Here is a 20541-nt window from a genome sequence, read left to right as displayed (position 1 = left end):
GATAAGATTCTGAATTAAGATTGACCCCTTTCTTTCTCATTCTGTTCATCACCTCCCTCACTCTATCCTAATCCAGTTCCCCGGCTTCGCATAATGCCTTCAAGAATCAAGACTAATATACGTACTCGACTTAGTGCACATCCCAACTCTTCCTTGAACCCAACATTTTAACTCCATCCTCTATCTTATTTTGCATACATAAACAATTGACGTGCAGATTGTAGGTATGGATATCAGGGATCAACCATAAAAAAAGAAGCAATTCATCAAACGATGATGTAATTTACCCAGAAAAATACTAATGTATAATTATTATCGATTCTTTATAAAATATCGGACACCAAATTTCAAATTTGAAACGATTTCTCGAACTCGAAAACCAATTATAACAAACTCGTAAACGGCTAAAAAAACATTACTTGTGTAGTAGTACTGTATAGGGAGAGGATTAACGGACCACTTTTTAAACCATTTGGACGCCCAACTTGTAGCCCCCGATTGCTTTTCATTTTACAATTTTTTTTTTGGAAGATCTTTTTGGGTTTTTATTTTAGGTCGTGTTAAATATGAAATCCGAATTTTATCAATAGTTTATTTTAAAATATTATGTTCAAAATATACAGAAATACTTACTTGTAAACTCAGATAATAAAAAATATATATATTTTCCGATGTCTCATATACAATTCACGAAAGTTTTTTCTCACCTTAATTCTTAAACAAGTTTGGAATAAACCAAACCCATGGTATTCTTCTACTTTATATTAATTAATTTCTAAAAAGATTAACAAAAAAACCGAATAGATCCCTCAAAAAAAAAACTATCAATATGAATGGCCGATTCTTAACTTCACATAATAGATGTAGAAAAGGAAAGTATCGAGTTTAAGATTTTTCTCAAAAGGATAAAAGAAAATAATTAAATATCCTTTGAACACAATAATATTCTCTTTTTCTTAGGGAAAATTGCATTTAGCTCTATAATTGATGTATTTTGATTTAGTCATCAAACTTATCAAAGTTTAATTTTCACCGACTTAGATTTTTATTGTCAGAAGCCAATAAACTCATTTAATATTGCTTACTTGATTCAGATTCTATTATACGTGGCTCATATGAGATAAATAAAGTCTATGTCACACATATTAGAATATATCTATGCTAAAATAAAGGGAAAAATAAAGTAATTATATCAATATTTCAAAATGGAAGGAAACAAACTTAATTGTCATTATTTTTTATTAAGTAAATTTTAATGTGTAATATATATTTGATGAGTGAGTCTCATGTGAGACCGTCTCACGGATCATAATCTGTGAGACGGGTCAACCCTACCCATATTCACAATAAAAAGTAATATTCTTAGCATAAAAAATGATACTTTTTCATGAGTGACCCAAATAAAAGATCTGTCTCACAAATAATACCCGTGAGACCGTCTCACACAAGTTTTTGCCATATTTGATTATCATCAGACGAGCCACGTAAAATAACATCAATACTAAATAAACAATATATGTTGGATTTGGTGATTTTAAAAAAAAACAAATATAATTTATATAATTAAAATACAAAACATGTCAAGTTACAAAATTAAATCATATTTTTTATTTTAATTAATAGAAATATAATAAAGATAATAATATCGGCTTTTATTGGGTACGAAGGGACAACTGAGTTAAATTCAAGCCACAAAAAATTGAATGACCATAATAATTTTTCATCTCCACTTTCTTTTATTTGCCTTTTGTAAGTTTCGGAGCCATCTCGAAATATGGATATTGACTGTCTCATCCAAGAATATTAGTAGTGCACATGATAATTACACCAAGGCTATACCATACTATAATGTATTTTAAAAAAAAACCCACAAATTATTTAATACATACACGACATTGGTTCTTGTAAAAGACGGAGTGAGACGTGATGCATGCGTTGTTGTGTGATTTTAAATGTTTAAAATCTCCAATCTTGGTTTTCATATTTAATTATTTGATGCATTTGTATTTATGCCTCGTTATAAATATATGTATCTTTGTTAATTTATGAAATATATCTCTTGTGAGACGATCTCACGAATCTTTATCTGTGAGGCGGATCAGCCTTACCGATATTCATAATAAAAAGTAATACTCTTAGCATAAAAATTAATATTTTTATTGATGACTCAAATAAGAGATTCGTCTCACAAAATACGAACCCGAAATCGTCTCACACAAATTTTTACCTTATTTATTATCTTGATTGTAGTTTTTCTAGGTGATTTTTAATATTGTCATTAATGAAAAATTTGTTACCATTGAATTTCGAACTTAAGAATTCGTCTAAATTCGAAGATTTGGTTTGAGACCATCTATAGATAATAGATTATTTTATTGGATGATTTTGAGATATAGCTATGTGGAGCACAAATGACATCGACATATTTCATAACTACTTTCCGCTTTTTCCGTTCCATTATATATAATACAAGAGTGGGTCTTATGTGAGACAGTCCCACGGATCATAATCTGTGAGACGGGTCAACCCTACCCATATTCACAATAAAAAGTAATACTTTTAGCATAAAAAGTAATACTTTTTCATGGGTGACCCAAATAAGAGATCCGTCTCACAAATACGACCCGTGAGACCGTCTCACACAAGTTTTTGCCATAATACAATACTTATATATAAAAATATTATGGCCTACTTAAACATCATTGTTTAACTGATATAAACTATAATTTTATATATGTTTTTTTTTTATGTTATATATAATTATATTAAATTAATATTTTCTCATAAATTTTATAAACGGGACAATAATTGAAGCAGAATGAAATTCAAAATCCCGCAAGAATGTGTGTAAAATTGGTGAAGAAAGAAAAAAAGAATGGACCGCTTAGTCTGGCTATGTAGGATGAACAATCAAGAAAAAATAAATAAAAGAGACATATTTCTGAAGAACTCATAAATATTGTGGTCCTGTATAATACTTGCCCAAAAGAAATACTAATTATGATGATGTTATTATCAATAAAGCAAAAACTTTTTCATTTTTTTAATACACGAACGAACACCATAAAGAGGATAAAGAAAGAAACTTTCATGTGTTTTCTTGGAATAAGTGTCTAAAAGAAATTGCTTTCAAGAAATAACGAACCACAATAGTCGAACCCGCAAAAATTATTGGGTTTCCTGATTATTCTTCACGGGATTGAAGGGGGCTGTTCGGGTGTAGGAGAAGAGATTATTTCATCCATGGCTTCAATCGCGACATCTTCTTCAGCCACTGTTAGGGTCGAGAAAGCAACGAGCGAGTTCTTGATCGGACCCGATTGGACTATGAATATTGATATCTGTGATACCATCAATTTGAATCAGATGTATGTGTATATGCTGCATGTGTATTTATATGATCTGTTGTTTTGTTTACCTTCGCTTGTTTTCATGCAAAGTTGACTTCTTTTTGTAGAATTTTTTCTTGGGTTTTTCTTCTTCTTCTTTTTGTTGAAATCGGTGGAATTTTTACGGGTTTCGTTTGGATTTTGTGAATAGATCATTGTTGTTTGTTTCTTCCTTTGATTATTGATTTTGTTTGTGGTATTGTGTTATATGCGTGCTGTAAACGGAGAAGGGTTGCTGTGTTTCTTTCTATTTGCCCCTTCTTTTATATGTTGATTTTGGAATCTCTAATCGGGGATGTCAATCAAACTTCTTGACAGTTTAAAGGAGAAGACTATCAAAATTCTAACTTTTCTGATTGGAAAAGTGGTGGTTGGTTGATGTTTATTTTAGTTTGGATATCTGTAATATTTAGTTGAAGTTCTGTCAGTTTTTCCTTGTCCCTGTATTTTCTCGATTGAAATTCACAAAGACAAGTAACATTTTTCAAGGCTGATGATGTGTTTCACTTGGTTAGGCTGGCAAAAGATGTTGTGAAAGCTGTGAAGAAACGGTTGCAACACAAGAATCCTAAAGTTCAATTACTTGCTTTAACGGTATATATGAGCAAAAGTAATTCCGTTAGACGAATCTTGTAGATCACTAAAATTAATTTGTAACTAGAGCAGGATATAAGTCAAGAGTGTTTTTTCCCCAAAAAAGTTGGTTTATAAGGAAATTATCTATCAACTCCAGCTAATTTAATGTTTTAATTCCCATTTAATTAATAACTGCATCTTCTTGTAGCTTCTGGAGACGATGGTCAAGAACTGTGGTGATTATGTGCATATGCAAATTGCAGAAGGAAATATACTCCAGGAGATGGTTAAGATTGTTAAGAAAAAGGCAAGCTTTCTTTTCATTAAGTTTGGGGGCATTGACATTGGATATACGACTTTTTATTTTTTATTCCAAACTTAAGTTCGTAATTATTTTTACCTGATTAAGTGGTGAATGTAAGCGTGCAGTGACGTTGCTGTTGAATGATGTCCTATCCGATTCTAATGCGGGTCGTTCTTTGTTATTTTTTAATTAGTTTCGTCGGCTACTGAAGTGGAACTGTGGAACACACAAAGTTAACACTAGTAAAAGTTACTTACCAAATAGTATGTGCTACTGATGAGACGATCATCACTAGTTTATAAAACCTTATGAAACTTGTCAAGTCTTAAGACTGGTGGTTTTTTTAGCTAGATCCCCGCATAAAAAAATTCAGTTTGTGTTTATTCTTGGATGAGTTTGTGTACTAATATCAATCTACTTGGTTGCAATTTTTGGTGGTGTTACCATTTCATCACTCATCTTTTATCTTCATCCGCTTAGAACTATTTATATGTTTTCCTACTTCCTGTATTTTCCTTCCCTCCGAGTCACTTTACACAAATTTTACGGTCCTATATTAAATTACATGTTCGGTTTCGTAATAGAGCCTACCCTAATAGGTTGTTTTTTGGATGATTTCATCAGACAGATATGCACGTGAGAGATAAAATTTTAACCCTAATAGGCTCTTGGTACCAAGCATTTAGTGGATCTGGAGGAAGATATCCTCAATATTACATGGCTTACGAGGACTTGAGGGTAAATTTTCTTCTTTGGATGTGCGTATCTATATTGATGTCACCTGTATATGCTTACAGCCCCGTTTTGTTTATCACGTTAAGTCGCTGAATCAACTAAATATATTTCCCTTACTTGCTGACTGCTGATAATTGTCTTTTGAGGTAATAATTACTTTTACTGGGCTCGTTGGATAGATTTTTAAGTGACTGCTGGATGTTATGATGTGGCAGCACTTTGGTGTAGAATTTCCTCGTCAGTCACCTCATGCAGCTCCAATTTTTACTCCACCAGCTACACATCCAACATCAAGACTTCCTCAACCAGGTTATGGGATGCCAAGTGGTTCCTCAACACGGCTTGATGAAGCAATGGCAGCTGAAGAAAATTTGAGGTTTTGACCCAACACTGTTTGTAGTATACTTGGTTTTTTTGACCCGAATGTTATGACTCTTATCTCAACGACTTCAGCTTAGTTATAATATATCCACACTCCAATTTTTATTCCTGTAGCTCATCTAGCATAGATTCCATGCGACAAGTTTTGGCTCTCTTGATTGACATGCTGCAAGCTATTGATCCAAGTGATCGAACGGTATATAGAAATATCAATTTTAGCCATCAATGATAAGAAATTGTCGCATACTTAAAAAATAATGTTGCTTTTTCCTTGTAGTCCATTAAAGATGAAGTGATAGTCGACCTTGTCGAGCAATGTCGTGCCAATCAAAAGAAGTTAATGCAGATGTTATCAACAACGGGGTCTGTCATTCATATATTTTTCTTGTTATTCATCTTCTTGTTTTCTGCTGTCATCTTTGGTTTTTTTCCCTCTAATTTTAGATGTTTTTTGCCCTGTAATCTGCATTTGTCATCATAACAGGGATGAAGAACTTCTTGGTCAGGGTCTTGAATTGAATGATAGCCTGCAGAGTACGCTCGCAAAGCATGATGCAGTAGCCTCTGGTTCCTCACCGCCTGTTCAAGTAACAAATGTGCAGCCCGGGGAAGCTGGAAAACCTAACTCCAGTCTCCAGCCCGCTGAAGTTGAGGTAGCCAAGGATACAGCAAATACCGACCCTTCTGTACCAGTTCCTGTTCATAGGGAGCTGACTGAGGAAGAGGAGGAGGAGGAAGACGAGTTTGCTTTGCTAGCCCGAAGGTATAACTTTATTGATGATTCCCCTCACACATTTTCTCAAGTGAAAAAATTTAGCGGTGCATCTGTATATCACCATCATTTTGAAACTGGATATAAATATTCAAGCATTCTTTTTGGTAATTGCGAATTGACTGGTAGATACTCAGGGCAGAAGGTGAGTCAAGCTCAATCAAAACTAGTTTTTTTCTTTTGAACTCACAGGCTCGAGAAAATTTGCTTGGTGGATGCTGTCACAGTTTCTGAACTCATGGTTTATTTTTCAAGTTTCTTTGCATCCAAAATATGCGCTCAAGAAAATTCATTTGTAATTTTGATTTATCTTCATTCATTAATTGGTAATGAAGTGTGTTTGGCATGCATGCAGACATTCAAAAACTCCCGTTGCTGCTTCAAATAGCACGCCTGAGTTGAAAGTCGAAGGTTTGACACTTGTAAAGACGAAGCTAGATGCGGCATATCCAGAATCCCCCTTGAGCTCTTCTATGAGTAATGCTCTAGTTCCTACCACCACAGCCACTCCGGTACAAACCAAAGATCAAGATATTATAGACCTTCTGAGCATCACGTTATCAACTGAGCAACCTTCTCAGACTCCGACTTCTCCGGTGCATAGCACATCTCAGGGGCATATGCCATCTGTCAAGCCAGTGGTTGCATTTTCTTCCGAGGCTTATCCTGGTCACCCTGGTGTGGCCTTCAACAATTATGTAGCCCCATGGGCTCAGCCCCGACCCCAACATGGCATTCATTCTCAACCTGAGCAGCAGCCCCTTCAGCAACCGCAATCTTCTCTTACAACACCTCAATATCCCCAGTATGCTCCGACTGTGTACCCTCCTCCACCATGGGCCTCTACTCCTGGCTACTTCAGCAATCCAAATCCCGGGCCTAGACTGCCTAACACATATGAAACTCCAAGAGCTCACGTCATCATCTACGCCTAGGCCTTTGCGACAAGAGTCAAGTAATGGAAATACAATTGCCATCTCCAGTCCGAGGTCTGTGGCTCCCAATGCAGGACAGAAACCATTTATTCCATCATACAGGTTGTTTGAAGATCTTAATGTATTTGGCACTACGGATGGAGGATTTAAAGCAACAAGTCATTCATCACCAAGCTTATCAGGATCCACCAACCATAGTTAGTGATTTGGGATTCTAGTTGCATCATGTCATTTTGGTGTAAATGTTTTTTAGTGTGGAGTATGAGTGGTGTAGATATTAAGATTTGATCTAGAGTCATTGCACTATAGATGAAGCCAGCAGTGAAAGACAGGAGCTGCTTGATGAAATAGATTTCCACTTAGGATGGTTGGTGGGTGCTATCATTTGTCAGTCTTCTGGTTTCATTTCTTGAAATTTATGGATGGGATTTGCATTTGTTTTATGTCTTGGAAACTATAATTTGGATTAATAATATCATTTGTTATCTTTCTCCAGTTTTAGTATATATATATATTTTTTTAACCGTACATTGTTATGAAGAAATCAGGAAAATTTATAGTTTGTCCGTATTCTCAGTTTTGTCACACTAGTTTTGCGTGTGTTAATTGTATCTCTCAAATTGTAGATTATGTCCTCAGTTTCATCCCAACCATTAGCACAGAATTAAGGGTTTGTCGTGCGCACGTTAGAACCACATTATTTCATTATTTTCCTCCAGATTGAATGAACAACATTCAAATCTCTACCTTAGGAGTAGTTACCACAGCTCCGAGGGGAACTCCGTTGCCTATCCCCTACAATCCATTAAGCAAGCAACAAACATTTTCTTTAAATGCGGCTTGAGGGATGTTCACTTGACAAAATTGAGGACATTCGGATCAACCTTAGCCATGTTAACTATATTAGGGACAACATCATGTGGCTCAAATCCCCAAAAATGGCTTCCAGTGCGAGCAAATCCGGACTGAACCTCGTCTGCAATACGAAGTCCTCCTTCATTTCTTATGCTTTGATATACAGCAGGCAAATAACCTGGAGCTAACTCGACGATCCCACCTACACCCTGTTATACAAAAATAAATTCAAGTAAAATAATGATATGTTTCCTATTAAAGCTTTAAGAGAGTAGCCACCTGCATTGCTTCAGATATAAAACCAGCTACATGACCAGAAGTTCCAAACTGGATTAAATCTTGAACGTCTGTTGCATATTTTTCACCATCTGCACCAAAGAAACCCCTGTAGGGGTCTGGATCAACGGCATGGTGAACTCCGCTCTGTTGATGAGAACATACTATCAGAAAATCTTGTTGAAATGTAGTTAAAATTTTACATGATTCATCGAGTTATTCCAAAACAAGCTCCAATAATCAATATAATACAGCTGGCTTCTACCTGCACAACATTGAATTTCCAATTACATTGCGCAGTGGCTCCCATGGTCCCTGCTGCATTTCCATGGTACGCATTTCTGAGGGATAAAATATCATGAGTCATGACAACCTATGTTCAATCGAGCCATCATCATTGCTATTCATTAGCCTCCGTCCCAGAAATCGTAAAGAAAACAACCTACACCATCGATCCCATTACATTAGTAACATTCCTTCTTCACATCACATATTGCTGATTATGATGGTTCGGTCATAAGCTGTGACAGAAGATAGAGGTGGCTAATGGAACACGAGCCACCAGGCGCATCAGCGACTTCTAGTAAAAGACAAAGCATAACACATACCTTGAGATCTCCAGGTAGCTTGGAAGTCAGTGCTTCAGCACAATCGGCAATTGCATGATTTAGATATGGAATAGTTGAGTGTTGCAAACTTTTGGTTTGATCGGTAACAGCTTTAACCACATCAGGGTGACAATGGCCACAACACAATGTCTCAATACTGCCGAAAGCATCGACGTATCTACGCCCATTGTCATCAAATAAGTACTGCATATCTTGCCGTGCACTATATTGACATGTGTTAAGTAATGCATCCCTCAACACTTGATCATGCTCATCTCAACTACTACATTTCAATTAACTTTTTATCATCCACGATCCCTTTCATGTGCTTATCAAGCACACCTTTTAGATCTCATTCAACACTATCTAATATCTATACCTCTATACCAAGCACCAACACCTCATAATAACCGGTATCTATGGGTATATCATGCCGTAAATTAAGTTATAATCATCCTTATCACTTCTTATACTACTTTCACCAATCAACTCATAACATCACAAACAAAAGAAGAAATCCATATCAAGTTTCACATGACAAGGCTACCGACTAAATTTGGCTCTTTCATGTTTTCTTAAAACAATCGTCCATCCAATAATGGCATAAAACGTTAAATTTTCATAATGTTTAGCATGCAAGACTAATGGGTTTTTTTAAAAAATATTATAAATTAATAAAATCATTATAAAAATGTTGCAAATTGAAAAGTTCATAAAAGTAGTATAATCCGTCCTTCACCGCACCGGATTCAGATTTTAAAAAAAAAAAATAAAATCTATACTATTATAAATATATGAGTTTGAATTGTGATTTTACTTGTTTATCCTTTTCCAACTTTTACTTAATTAATGTCTTATTTAGGTGACTTTTCAATTTTCTTATCTAATTATCTAATTTGTTTAATTAATACATTTTATTCTACTATGCATTATTTCACATCAATATATTTTCTAAGCTTTATAATAAAAAATAGTTCGGACTTAATTTTTTTAAATTTCATGTTACATGAACATATAAATTTTTGGTTAGCGGTTCGAATTTAATTTTTAAGACTTCAAGTTAAAAAAACATATATGTTTTATACCTAAAAATAGTTCAAACTTTATTTTTTAAACTTCAAGTTAAATGAACATATATATATATAATTTTTTTATTAACAATTCGAACTTAATTTTTTAAACTTTAAGTTTAAAAAAACATATATGTTTTATAAATAAAAATAGTTCAACTTTATTTTTTAAACTTCGATTTAAATGAATATATACATTTATGGTTAGTAAACTTCAAGTTACATGAACATATACATTTTTGATTAGCGGTTCGGAATTAATTTTTTAAACTTTAAGTTAAAAAAAACATAGATGTTTTATAAATAAAAATAATTCAAACTTTATTTTTTAAACTTCAATTTAAATGAACGAATAAATTTATGGTTAGTAAACCTCAAGTTACATGTACATATAAATTTTTGGTTAGCGGTTCGAATTTAATTTTTTAAAACTTCAAATTAAAAAAAAAACATATATGTTTTATAATTAAAAATACTTCAAACTTTATTTTTTAAACTTCAAGTGAAATGAACATATAAATTTATGGTAGTATTTTTTAAACCTAAAATAAATTTTCTATTTTTTAATATATTTTCTATGTTTTATAACGAAAAATGGTTCGAACTTAATTTTTTAAACTTCAAGTTACATGAACATATAAATTTTTGGTTAGCGGTTCAGACTTCATTTTTTAAACTTCAAGATAAATAAATTTTTGGTTAGCGATTCGGACTTAATTCAAATTAAAAAAACATATATGTTTTATAACTAAAAATAGTTCAAACTTTATTTTTTAAACTTCAATTTAAATGAACATATAAATATATGGTTAGTATTTTTTTAACCTACAATATTTTTTTATTTATTTAATATATTTTCTATGTTTTTTTAAACTTCAAATACATAAACATATAAATTTTTGGTTAGCGGTTCGGATTTAATTTTTAAAACTTCAAGTTAAAAAAACATATATGTTTTATACTAAAAATAGTTCAAACTTTATTTTTTAAACTTTAAGTTAAATGAACATATATATAAATTTATGGTTAGTATTTTTTAAACCTACAATAAATTTTTCTATTTTTTAATATATTTTCTATGTTTTATAACAAAAAATGGTAAGGACTTAATTTTTTAAACTTCAAGTTACATGAACATATAAATTTTTTGTTAGCGGGCCGGTTCAGACTTAATTTTTCAAACTTCAAATTAAATAAACATATATGTTTTATAACCAAAAATAATTTAAAATGTATTTATTAAACTTCAAGTTAAATAAACATATAAATTTGTGGTTAGTATTTTTTAAACATATAATATATTTTCTATTTTTTTAACAAAAAAATGATTCATACTTAACTTTTTTAGCTTAAAGTTAAATGAATATATAAATATGTCATTATCTCATTTATATTTATCTATAACACTCATCCATACATTTTTGGTGATCTAATATTTGATTTGCATATGGTTTCAATATTTAAATTTAGCTTAAATAAATATTTGTATATAATGGTGCTTTATTGTATTTGAAATAATTGTGAGGTCATCACGATGTGAATAATTTTAGTCCTTAATTTTTTGTAATAATAATAATAATAATGTATTGTGATTCCACCGACTTATTAAAATGAACATACTCATATAATATTGCTCTAAAGTTTGTTGATTTGATTGATTTATATATGATTAATGTATGTTCTTAATTTTTAAAATTTAAGTTAAATGAACATATTAATTTTTAGTTAGAGGTTCAAACTTAATTTTTTAAACTTCAAGTTAAATAAAGTTAATTTATTTAATTGATAGATTGATACATCATTATGCATTATTTTCCCAATTATTAGTTAATAATTGATATATTTTTAATTTAATTTATTTTATTTATTTATTTATTTAATTGATACGTTAATAATTGATATATTTTTAATTTAATTTAGTTTATTTATTTATTTAATTGATACATAACTATGCATTATTTCAAATAAAAAATTTGAATGCTATTAATATTTCTTACATATTTTTTGATTATGCATTCTTTCACATGAAAAATTAGGCTACTATTAATATTTTTTAAAGGTATATTTTCTATGTTTCATAACAAAAAATAGTTCAAACTTAATTTTTTAAACTTCAAGCCAAATAAACATATACGTTTTATAAGCAAAAATGGTTCGAAATGTATTTTTTAAACTTCAAGTTAAACGAACATATAGATTTGTGGTTAGTGGTTCAAAGAATAAAATATAAATCAAACAAAGAGAAGAATTTTGTTTTCTGTTATATATTTTATTTATTCAGCAATGAGCCTTTTATAGGCAAATACACATATGAAAAAAACCATAAAAATAGCAACAATATTTGACCACTAAACCATGAAATAACAAATATGCTAAAATAATTATTTTCTGTAATACTTTGTTAATATTAAACAATGACTAACAGATTTTATTTGACAAGACAGATAACTAAGTACTTCGGCAAACCTTTAACAATTCAATAATATCTCTCTTAAACCGATAAGGTAAACATCGGCTTAATAAGAACATCATCCCTCAAATTTGTTTTGTAGTATGCTAATACCAAGTAGCTCCCTTAGTTTATGAAATGCAGGCAGTTTCAGGGACTTGATAAACATGTTAGCTACTTGGTTTTCACTTTTGCAATAGATGAGATCAATTGTTTCATTCTTTGTGAGGTCACTTAAAATTGATATTTCACATCAATGAGCTTGCTTCTTCCATAGAGGACTAGATTCTTTGATAGTTTTATGGCTGAACTATTATCACAATAAATTGCAAAATGATCATGATTATTGAATTTAAGCTCTTCGATAATTTTTCTCAACCAAAAAGCTTGACATGCACGTGAAGTTGATGCAACAAATTTAGCTTCAATGGTTGATAAAGTAACAATTGATTGTTTCTTCGAAGTGCATGGAACAACCACTTGATCTAAGAAAAAAATCATATCCTTAAGTTCTTTTTCTATAATCTCGATCTCCTTCAAATCTAATTGTTCTCCTTTCTTATAGTAGAGACCAAGTTCTTGTGTTCGTTGTCGGCATCATAAAATCCTCTTAACAGCTTAAAAATGCATTTCTGTAGGATTCTCAATGTATCTGCTTATGAGACTGAAAAAATACATAATATCCGACATTGTTGCTGTCAAATACTACATTAAGCTTCTAACAATTTGCTTGTAAAATGTGTTGTCAATCTTCTTTCCTTCACAAATTTTTGTTAGCTTCAAACCATAGTCTACGGGAGTACTTGCAGAATTGCATTTCTTCATATTAAATATGCACAAAACTTTTTGAACACGTTTTTTTTGTGAAATAAAAATCTCATAAGTAGATTGAACTACTTCATACCAAGAAAATGATGCATCTTGCCAAGATCCTCCATATCAAACTCAACCATCATGGACTTCTTAAATTTTTCAAACATGACACTATCATTTTAAGAGAATATAAGATCATTAACATATAAACAAACAATGAGATTTTTCATTCATCTTCAATTTTGTACAAAGTTTTTTTTCAATTTATACACTTTATGCTCATTTCCAACTTAATATAACAAGGAGGTTGATGGATACATATATGTTCTTCTGAGTCTCCATGTAAGAACGTCGATTTCACAACCAAATAGAAGATAGACCATGAATATTGTGCTAATAAGGCAATTACCAATCTGATCGTATCATGTCTTACAACTGAGTAAATATTTCTATATAACCGACTCCAAACTCTTATTTGTAATCTTTTGCTACCAACGGTGCTTTGAATTTGTCGGCTTTCCATTTTCTTTCAATTTACTCTTGTAAATCTACTTCACATATCGTTTTTTGACCTTTTGGAAGCTCGATGAGTTCCCAAGTTTTATTTTTATCGATGAATGTGATTTTAGCATCCATTGCCTTTTGCTATTTTGATTCTTTGACACCTTCTTCGAAAGCTACTGGATCACAATAAGAAAATAGAGCAAAATGAACAAATTAATCTTAAATTTAGTTATTACCAGTTACCTCATAATTTGTCATCCATATTGCTCTTCTTTTAAATCGTTGAGATCTTTGTTTATTTTCTATCTCATTGACTGAAATATGTTGATTAATTATTGATTGTTGCTTGTACTCTACAGATTATGCATTCTCCAAAGGATGCTGCATTTCTTCTCCATTTTCTCCATCAAAATCAGCTTGAATTGGTTGTTTAACAGTATTTTCATCAACAAAAAACTACTGAACATCATGAATATTTTTGACATTGGGATAACTGCATCTACCGATTATTGTGTTAGTATCTATTTGGTTCAAATTTGAACACATTTCTTTTTCTGCGCATATATTTTACCTTGTTGACTTGTAACTCAACTGAGTTGAGATAAAGCGATTGTATTTTGTTAGCTCAAACCAATAATACCGAAAGTTTTAACAGGTATTCATTCACCCCCTCTAAACAGCTAGCCGGTCCTAACAACATATGAGATTGAGTACATGCTGATCATCATAGACTAAAAAACGAATACTAGAGAAATCCACCATTCATTGTTGCAATTGCAATTATTAAATAAAAAAATGACATAGTTAAATATAATTTGACATAGTATATTGATAAAATAATGAATTCCTTCAAAAGCATTGCTTAAGAATTGATATGTGCATTAACCGATATTTGAACAGTCGTTTATTAATTATTTTAATTTAAATTATTTAAATTGTGTTTGTTTCATTCTTTTATTTTAATTTCAATTTAGTTTATTAATTTATTCAAGTTTTTGTTCAAGTTAATTAAAGAATTGTTTTTAATGTAAATTTGTAATATATCAAGTTTTGTCGGACGATATCCGTACTTGTTATTAAAACTTGACGTATACACAGAAATAACAAAAAAAATTACATAACGGAAAGTAAATTATTTAAAATAAGCATGTGAAAACATGTAAATTTCATATATGTAATTAATATGAGTTTATAAAAAATATAATTTTCATGTTTATTTATTATATCAACTAATTTTATCTCGAATAAAATCGTTTTCACGTGCAACGCACGTGCACTATTCTAGTAAAATAAAATAAAGTAGTCACGGATTAATGAATTCGTGATAGTGGTTCGCGGATTCTAAGAATCCGTGTCCAATCCTCCTACTATAAACTGCAGTGAGTTTCACCGAGTATTGAGCATATACTTTCTGCTCAAATATTCGGCATTATTCCTTTCTTCCTTCGCAAATATTCGGCATTCTTTCACCACGGTTTTTCTTGTTAGTTATAACTCTTAATGTGACTCTCCTCCCTTATAAATTGTGCGGAGCGTCTGATTCCACATCCTTCGCTGATTCAATTACAAATTTCGTACAACATTTGAAAAGATAATTTTACTAATTTCTTATATTTTAATTGTACTATTTATATTGTATTAATGTAATTATAATTTTATTCAGTTGCATTATACTATTAATTATAATTTTGTTAAATTTTAAAATATGAATATTAATCATATTATAAAATTACTAATAGGAATACAAATAAGAAAGTAATAATAAATAGAAATTGTTGATATTTGAAAAAAAAAAATAAAGTTCGTATTTTAAATGTAATTGTATTATTTAAATATGAGAATTAGTTAATATTAGGGGCTTTTTCACTGTTTAGTATATTAATTATAATATTTTAATAAAATAAAGTAAAGAAAAAGTAATTGTAAAATTAATGTATCAAGCTTATTAAATTGGCGTGATTTTTATTTTTAAATCATCTTATTTGTTTTTTAAAATTATAAAAAAATAAATAAATCATGTCTACTTAATTTTTTTAGTAAAATTTTTTAATTCATGTCACACCAATGAAGTATTCGTGGCATGAATTGAAATAATTTTTTTAATTAAAATTTAAAATAATATAACGCCTATTTAGGTGTGATATGGATTGAAATAATTTTTTTATTAAAATTTAAAATCTAGACATGAAACGAATTGATAATTTCTCTAAGATTTTCGGGGTTTTAAAACAGCTTCGAATATCGAAAATTAAATAGAAAACTTGATTGCAGAAAATGTAAAACCTTGGAATGAGGGTGTACATGTTTAGAAGAAAACTCGACTTGAATGGAACGAAACAGAAATTTGGTAAATGAAAGTTCTAAAAACTTGCTATACAAGCACTACAACTTGAGAATTGGTTGTAGACTTCAACATTGATATGTATTGATTTAAAAAAATAGCCTCTTCCGTTTGGTTTGTTTTGGTTTTTGATTATGCGAATGGCCAAAATTCCATCTTAGTTCTAATAAATTGGTTTTTAAAAAACCTGCACTATATCTTAGACAACTCAAGGTCTTAAAAAAACACCAGTTGATTGGTACATAACTCACCAAACATGCCAAATGCAAATCAAGTTGATAATCTACTGGCTGCATTAAGCCTGATTAACAGGAAGAGCAAATTATTGGTATCAATCAAAGATATAAAGTTAAATAAAAGAAATATCTTAAATTCATCAATCTTAAGTTGCAGTCTCCAAGAAAATGTTTTCCTTCTCCCTGATGGTCGGTTCAGGATCAGAGCTTTGGGAAAATGGCATCAATTAGAGCATGATGACTGGGATCATTTTCCCACAGTTTTGCCAGATGATGCGGAGAAGAAGTATGGCGGTGAATCTCTTCAATGATCCAGATACTGGCCTCAGCTTTACAAGGATGGATAATCATATCCAAGGGAACATTCTCATCCTTGGCTCCAATACTCTCTTTGTCCAACTGCTTTAGATGAAGATAAGTCAGGTAGTGCAGAGGCTGCCCATATATCTGCTCGATAGAGTTGCCTAACCCCATCCATGAGGTATAAGGAATAGTGGTGCCACGCTTAACTGGTATGGGGATCATCTTCATGTACTCTTGGTATCCTTTTGCAAGTCTGAATTGCATTTCTGCAATATACAGCACAAGTCAAGTAGTGTTGGCTTGACCACCGAAATAAACAGCAGAAAACAGAAAGTTTTTTAGGTTTGTATTGACATGTTATACATGGTCCGAAAGAATAGGTCTAGGTTCATGCGATGTATTTGACATCATTTTAAACGACATGATAGCATGAGTCCAAGTTCTAAAACAGCCACTACATTTTTAGTCACAACTGACTCGCCATTCATGTCATGGTAGTTCCATGCCCAAACACAAGAATAAAAAATAAAAAAAAAGACAGAGAAAAGCCAAAACCACAAGCGAATATGTACTTTCTATGGTCAACAAGAGCAGTCTTTATATAGATTTTGGAAATAGATTGCTTATTCCCTTGTATCAATCTTCGACCACATATGCATGAAAACATGGTAAGCACAAACACATTTTGATAGATTTTGATGGAAGAGAGAAGTATTATGTTGAAGGCAGAAAGGTTCTTCTGCTTTTCCATGTTCGTCGCAGTCTAAAGTAACCTTTAAGCACACGGTCACATTTCAAAAATATCATCATATTGAAAATGGATATAGAAACCAACTACATGAGTTATGAAAAATCATTGTCAAAAATAATAAATTTCAATGTAAGATCTAAATATTTGACATAGGAAAACCAAGTTCAGCTTCTGGGAATCAAAAAACATTATGAAGTCAAACTTATGTGAAATATATGAAGCCGGGAAAAATCTCATTTAAACATAAGATATCCAATGAAAACACAATCTAAGACGTGTTGCCAAAATTTCTCTAAAACACCAATGCTTGCAACTCCATGTGTGTGTCCACATATGCACACATCCACACATAATCCAAATGTGTATTCACTCCTCCATCACGAGCTTGGGAATAGAGTGAACTCAATGTCCAGCATTAAAAGAAAATCATCTACCATTTGTTTTGTTGATGAAAAAGCCAATGCAGCGCTCTAATGTTTTATTAAGGCAAAACTCTACTTAATCAAACAAAGATTAAGGAATTTGATTCAGTATAAATGAAATTCGAATTCATTGGAAAAGGCCGGCAAAAAAATTCAAATAATCTAAAAGATATCTTTGACCTTATTGGTAGCTGACTGATTCAGTAAAAAAAAATTCACACTTTATTGCAAATAATTAGCGTTCAATGCATGTAGATGGTTTCTGAATTAGTATAACACTGTCGAGAAAAACTTGAAAAATATGTTCAGTTATTCTCAGAGCATGGTCTTATATCTATTGTATATAACAGGAAATCACGCATAAGCATACCCAAAGCACAGTCAAAGAAAATCACCAGCAATTATCCAGGAACGGGTAGCAAAAAAAGGACTTAGAATGAAGTACATATGAGGGTAATCGATTACCTTCGGGAGTTAATTCGATAACAGGTCCACCAACAGCAATTGATTGAACACTGTCATTTTCTACACGAGTGAATGAAGAAGAATCATCGAATAAAATATCAACCTGATCATTTGAAGGCGACGGCTCCTTCATTTTCTACAAATACACAACATTAAAAAAGAAATTCATGTCAGGGAGGTTTTTACATAAATTAGGTTAAATTAGCATTGTTTTTCTCAACTTTAAATCAATCTAACGAGAAGAAGGAAACATCAGACATTTCTTACATAGTAAGCGGCGGAGGTCGGAGCTCAATGGAGAAAAATGGATTTGGGGATCTCTGGGGGTCCATTTTAATATGGACCGAGAGCCGGTGGTAAACTGAAATTAACATTAAATAAGATTAAGGGAAAATATGGTATAGAAAATTTAAGGGAAAATGTAAAAAAGAGTAAGCAAAAATAGGCTTTTAGAGATGATTAATTTCTGGTTGGATTGGGGTGAATTTATGAGAAAGGGATTTTTTTAGGAAAAAATACATATAAGGAGCTGATCAAGGCTGTCTGCAGGCAACCCCTGGCTATGCTAAGCTGGCTCAATAATCTAAGGCCAATCGCCTCACATTAATACGAGATTGGCCATGATCTACAGGCTCGATCAACGGATTCTGACCAAAACCGTTTTTATGAAAAAAAATCGAGTTAACCGGTTCTGTTCGACAGGTGGACCAAAACAAAAAACAAAAACAAATTTCCAGGTTGGTAGATTCTACCCAGTCGACGGATTGTTATAAATGGAGAAGTCGGGCTAATTTGTAATATTTTGACAAAACCCGATCCGTTTTACAATAGTTAAAGAAAAAACCAATGATACACAAGGCTGAAGATAAGGTCTATGTATTCCTTTCAAGTGCTGATCATATCTGAATCAAATTAGTGGCTGGTTTTTGGTTACCTCTCCGTTCCCATGTCTGGAGGAAGTATATCTGCATGTCCATGGAATCACATAGCAAGTTACTATGTGTTAGATTCTGAGGCTCCTGCAATGGCAGATAATACCATATGACATATATAATGTGTCGATTCTCTTACTAACAAAAATAAGTCAAACGCAAAGGAAACCTGTCTTTTTTGCATCTTTGGAGGAAGTGAACCATAACCACAGATAGGAGAATGTTTCCTACCACTTTCAAATTGCCTCTGTCCGAAACAAAGAAGATAAGAAGTGAATTAAATTTACAGTAGGAGTGAATATAAACAAATTACAAGAATCAAAACTACCAACACCAACCTTCCGATTATAACACATAATCATGTGATGGACATGGACAGTCTACAGTCCACAATAGGTGCAAGCTAACCAAATCGTAACAAATGGCTAAAAAGATTCAAACTTGACTTTGAGCTCAATTCGAAATTCAGAAAACATATAATTTGAGTTCCAGGTCACCTCCATTCACTATTCAAGCACAGGCTCGATTCGATTCAAACTCTACCGTTTTAAATCTTTGAAAATATACCTTCACAGTTCCATCACTGCGATATCCTTTTCTTGTTCTTTTCTCCATTTATGATTCAAATTTTAAAAAGAAAAAAAAAATCACACGGATGACTGTAATCGACACTAAGATTATGTATCAACAGCATGAAATACTCTCATCTTTGTGAATTTTCTTCAAAAGACACGAATAAAATACTAGAATAAAACAAACCTTACTGGATGCAAGTGATGAGGCCATTTCATTTTCACGTCGATGCGCCTAACAGCTGGAGATGACACTCACAAAAACACAAAATGAGAAAATCACTTGTCAGAAATATGCAAAATGGAGAATTTTGTTCACAGTGTGAGATTTTGCGAGAAAAGAGAGATGAGTTATGAGGAGAGTGTCGTATTGCAGATTCTTTTTGGTAAAATGGGATTGAGAAAGATGGTGGGTTAGTTCCTCTATTTAATTTAATTTTATTTGAGCTGTCTTTGGAAAATGTTGCATATTTAGCTTATTCTTTCTATTATATAAAATTATATTTTATGTTGATCTTGGGATGAATACGAGGAGCTGAGGAAATCCTGGTTAAGTTCGCTTTCCCTGGAATGTTTCGTAGAAGTAGTTAGTTTAAGACAAATTTATGTACGTTGGTTTATTTTTTTGGATGAGATAATGTTTACTTTACATTATGTAGTGGTGGGAGTAGGGGCAATGGTGTGATATGAGACCTTTTTTTTTTCGAATGGTGGTGTCTGGTGTATTTTTAAAAGATTTTTATAGAAAATTTGTTGAATTAAAGTAAAACAAAATGATACATTATTTTCTTGGAGTTGTTATAAAGATAGAATTAAAGTATTGATTATTATCAGAAGATATAAAATTGTTAA

At 31.7% G+C, this 20541-nt stretch overlaps 2 protein-coding genes and 1 pseudogene across 12 annotated transcripts; 1 reads left to right on the top strand and 2 right to left on the bottom strand.

Annotated features, from left to right (window-relative positions):
* Window positions 1-3051: 3051 nt before the first annotated feature.
* On the top strand, window positions 3052-7584 carry LOC140842467 (TOM1-like protein 6). The gene is given in 10 exon segments (XM_073210412.1): window positions 3052-3368; window positions 3905-3983; window positions 4174-4272; window positions 4894-5007; window positions 5220-5380; window positions 5500-5581; window positions 5663-5748; window positions 5870-6148; window positions 6513-7067; window positions 7069-7584. Coding segments are annotated over 10 exon segments (1806 nt in total). The 5' UTR covers window positions 3052-3243; the 3' UTR covers window positions 7295-7584.
* Window positions 7585-7827: 243 nt separating this feature from the next.
* Window positions 7828-9041, bottom strand: LOC140803676 (alanine--glyoxylate aminotransferase 2 homolog 3, mitochondrial-like; annotated as a pseudogene).
* A 7108-nt stretch (window positions 9042-16149) lies between these two features.
* On the bottom strand, window positions 16150-20100 carry LOC140842465 (protein RDM1-like). 11 transcript variants are annotated; one of them, XM_073210403.1, is made up of 7 exons: window positions 19615-20100; window positions 19456-19542; window positions 19287-19364; window positions 19120-19204; window positions 18453-18546; window positions 18186-18321; window positions 16150-16813 (listed from the first exon to the last, which is right to left on the bottom strand). In XM_073210403.1, exons 6-7 carry the CDS (start codon window positions 18316-18318, stop codon window positions 16446-16448), a joined length of 501 nt encoding a protein of 166 aa, XP_073066504.1. In that variant the 5' UTR covers window positions 18319-18321; window positions 18453-18546; window positions 19120-19204; window positions 19287-19364; window positions 19456-19542; window positions 19615-20100; the 3' UTR covers window positions 16150-16445. The 11 variants fall into 11 exon arrangements, with proteins under 11 accessions (XP_073066504.1, XP_073066505.1, XP_073066509.1 ...); XM_073210404.1 differs by having other exon boundaries at window positions 19685-20100; XM_073210408.1 differs by having other exon boundaries at window positions 19877-20100.
* Between the last annotated feature and the right edge of the window lie 441 nt (window positions 20101-20541).

Source organism: Primulina eburnea, chromosome 10, assembly GCF_022965805.1.
Source record: "Primulina eburnea isolate SZY01 chromosome 10, ASM2296580v1, whole genome shotgun sequence".
Classification (NCBI taxonomy): domain Eukaryota; kingdom Viridiplantae; phylum Streptophyta; class Magnoliopsida; order Lamiales; family Gesneriaceae; genus Primulina; species Primulina eburnea.
The sequence above is the reverse complement of the archived record's forward strand: the minus strand, read 5'-3'. Positions and strand labels throughout refer to the sequence as shown.

Coding starts and splice junctions, on each gene's coding strand:
- LOC140842465 (XM_073210401.1), bottom strand. CDS start 18,318: ATGAAGGAGCCGTCGCCTTCAAATGATCAGGTTGATATTTTATTCGAT. Junction 16,814..18,185: donor TATCGAATTAACTCCCGAAG/GTAATCGATTAC, acceptor TGTATATTGCAG/AAATGCAATTCAGACTTGCA.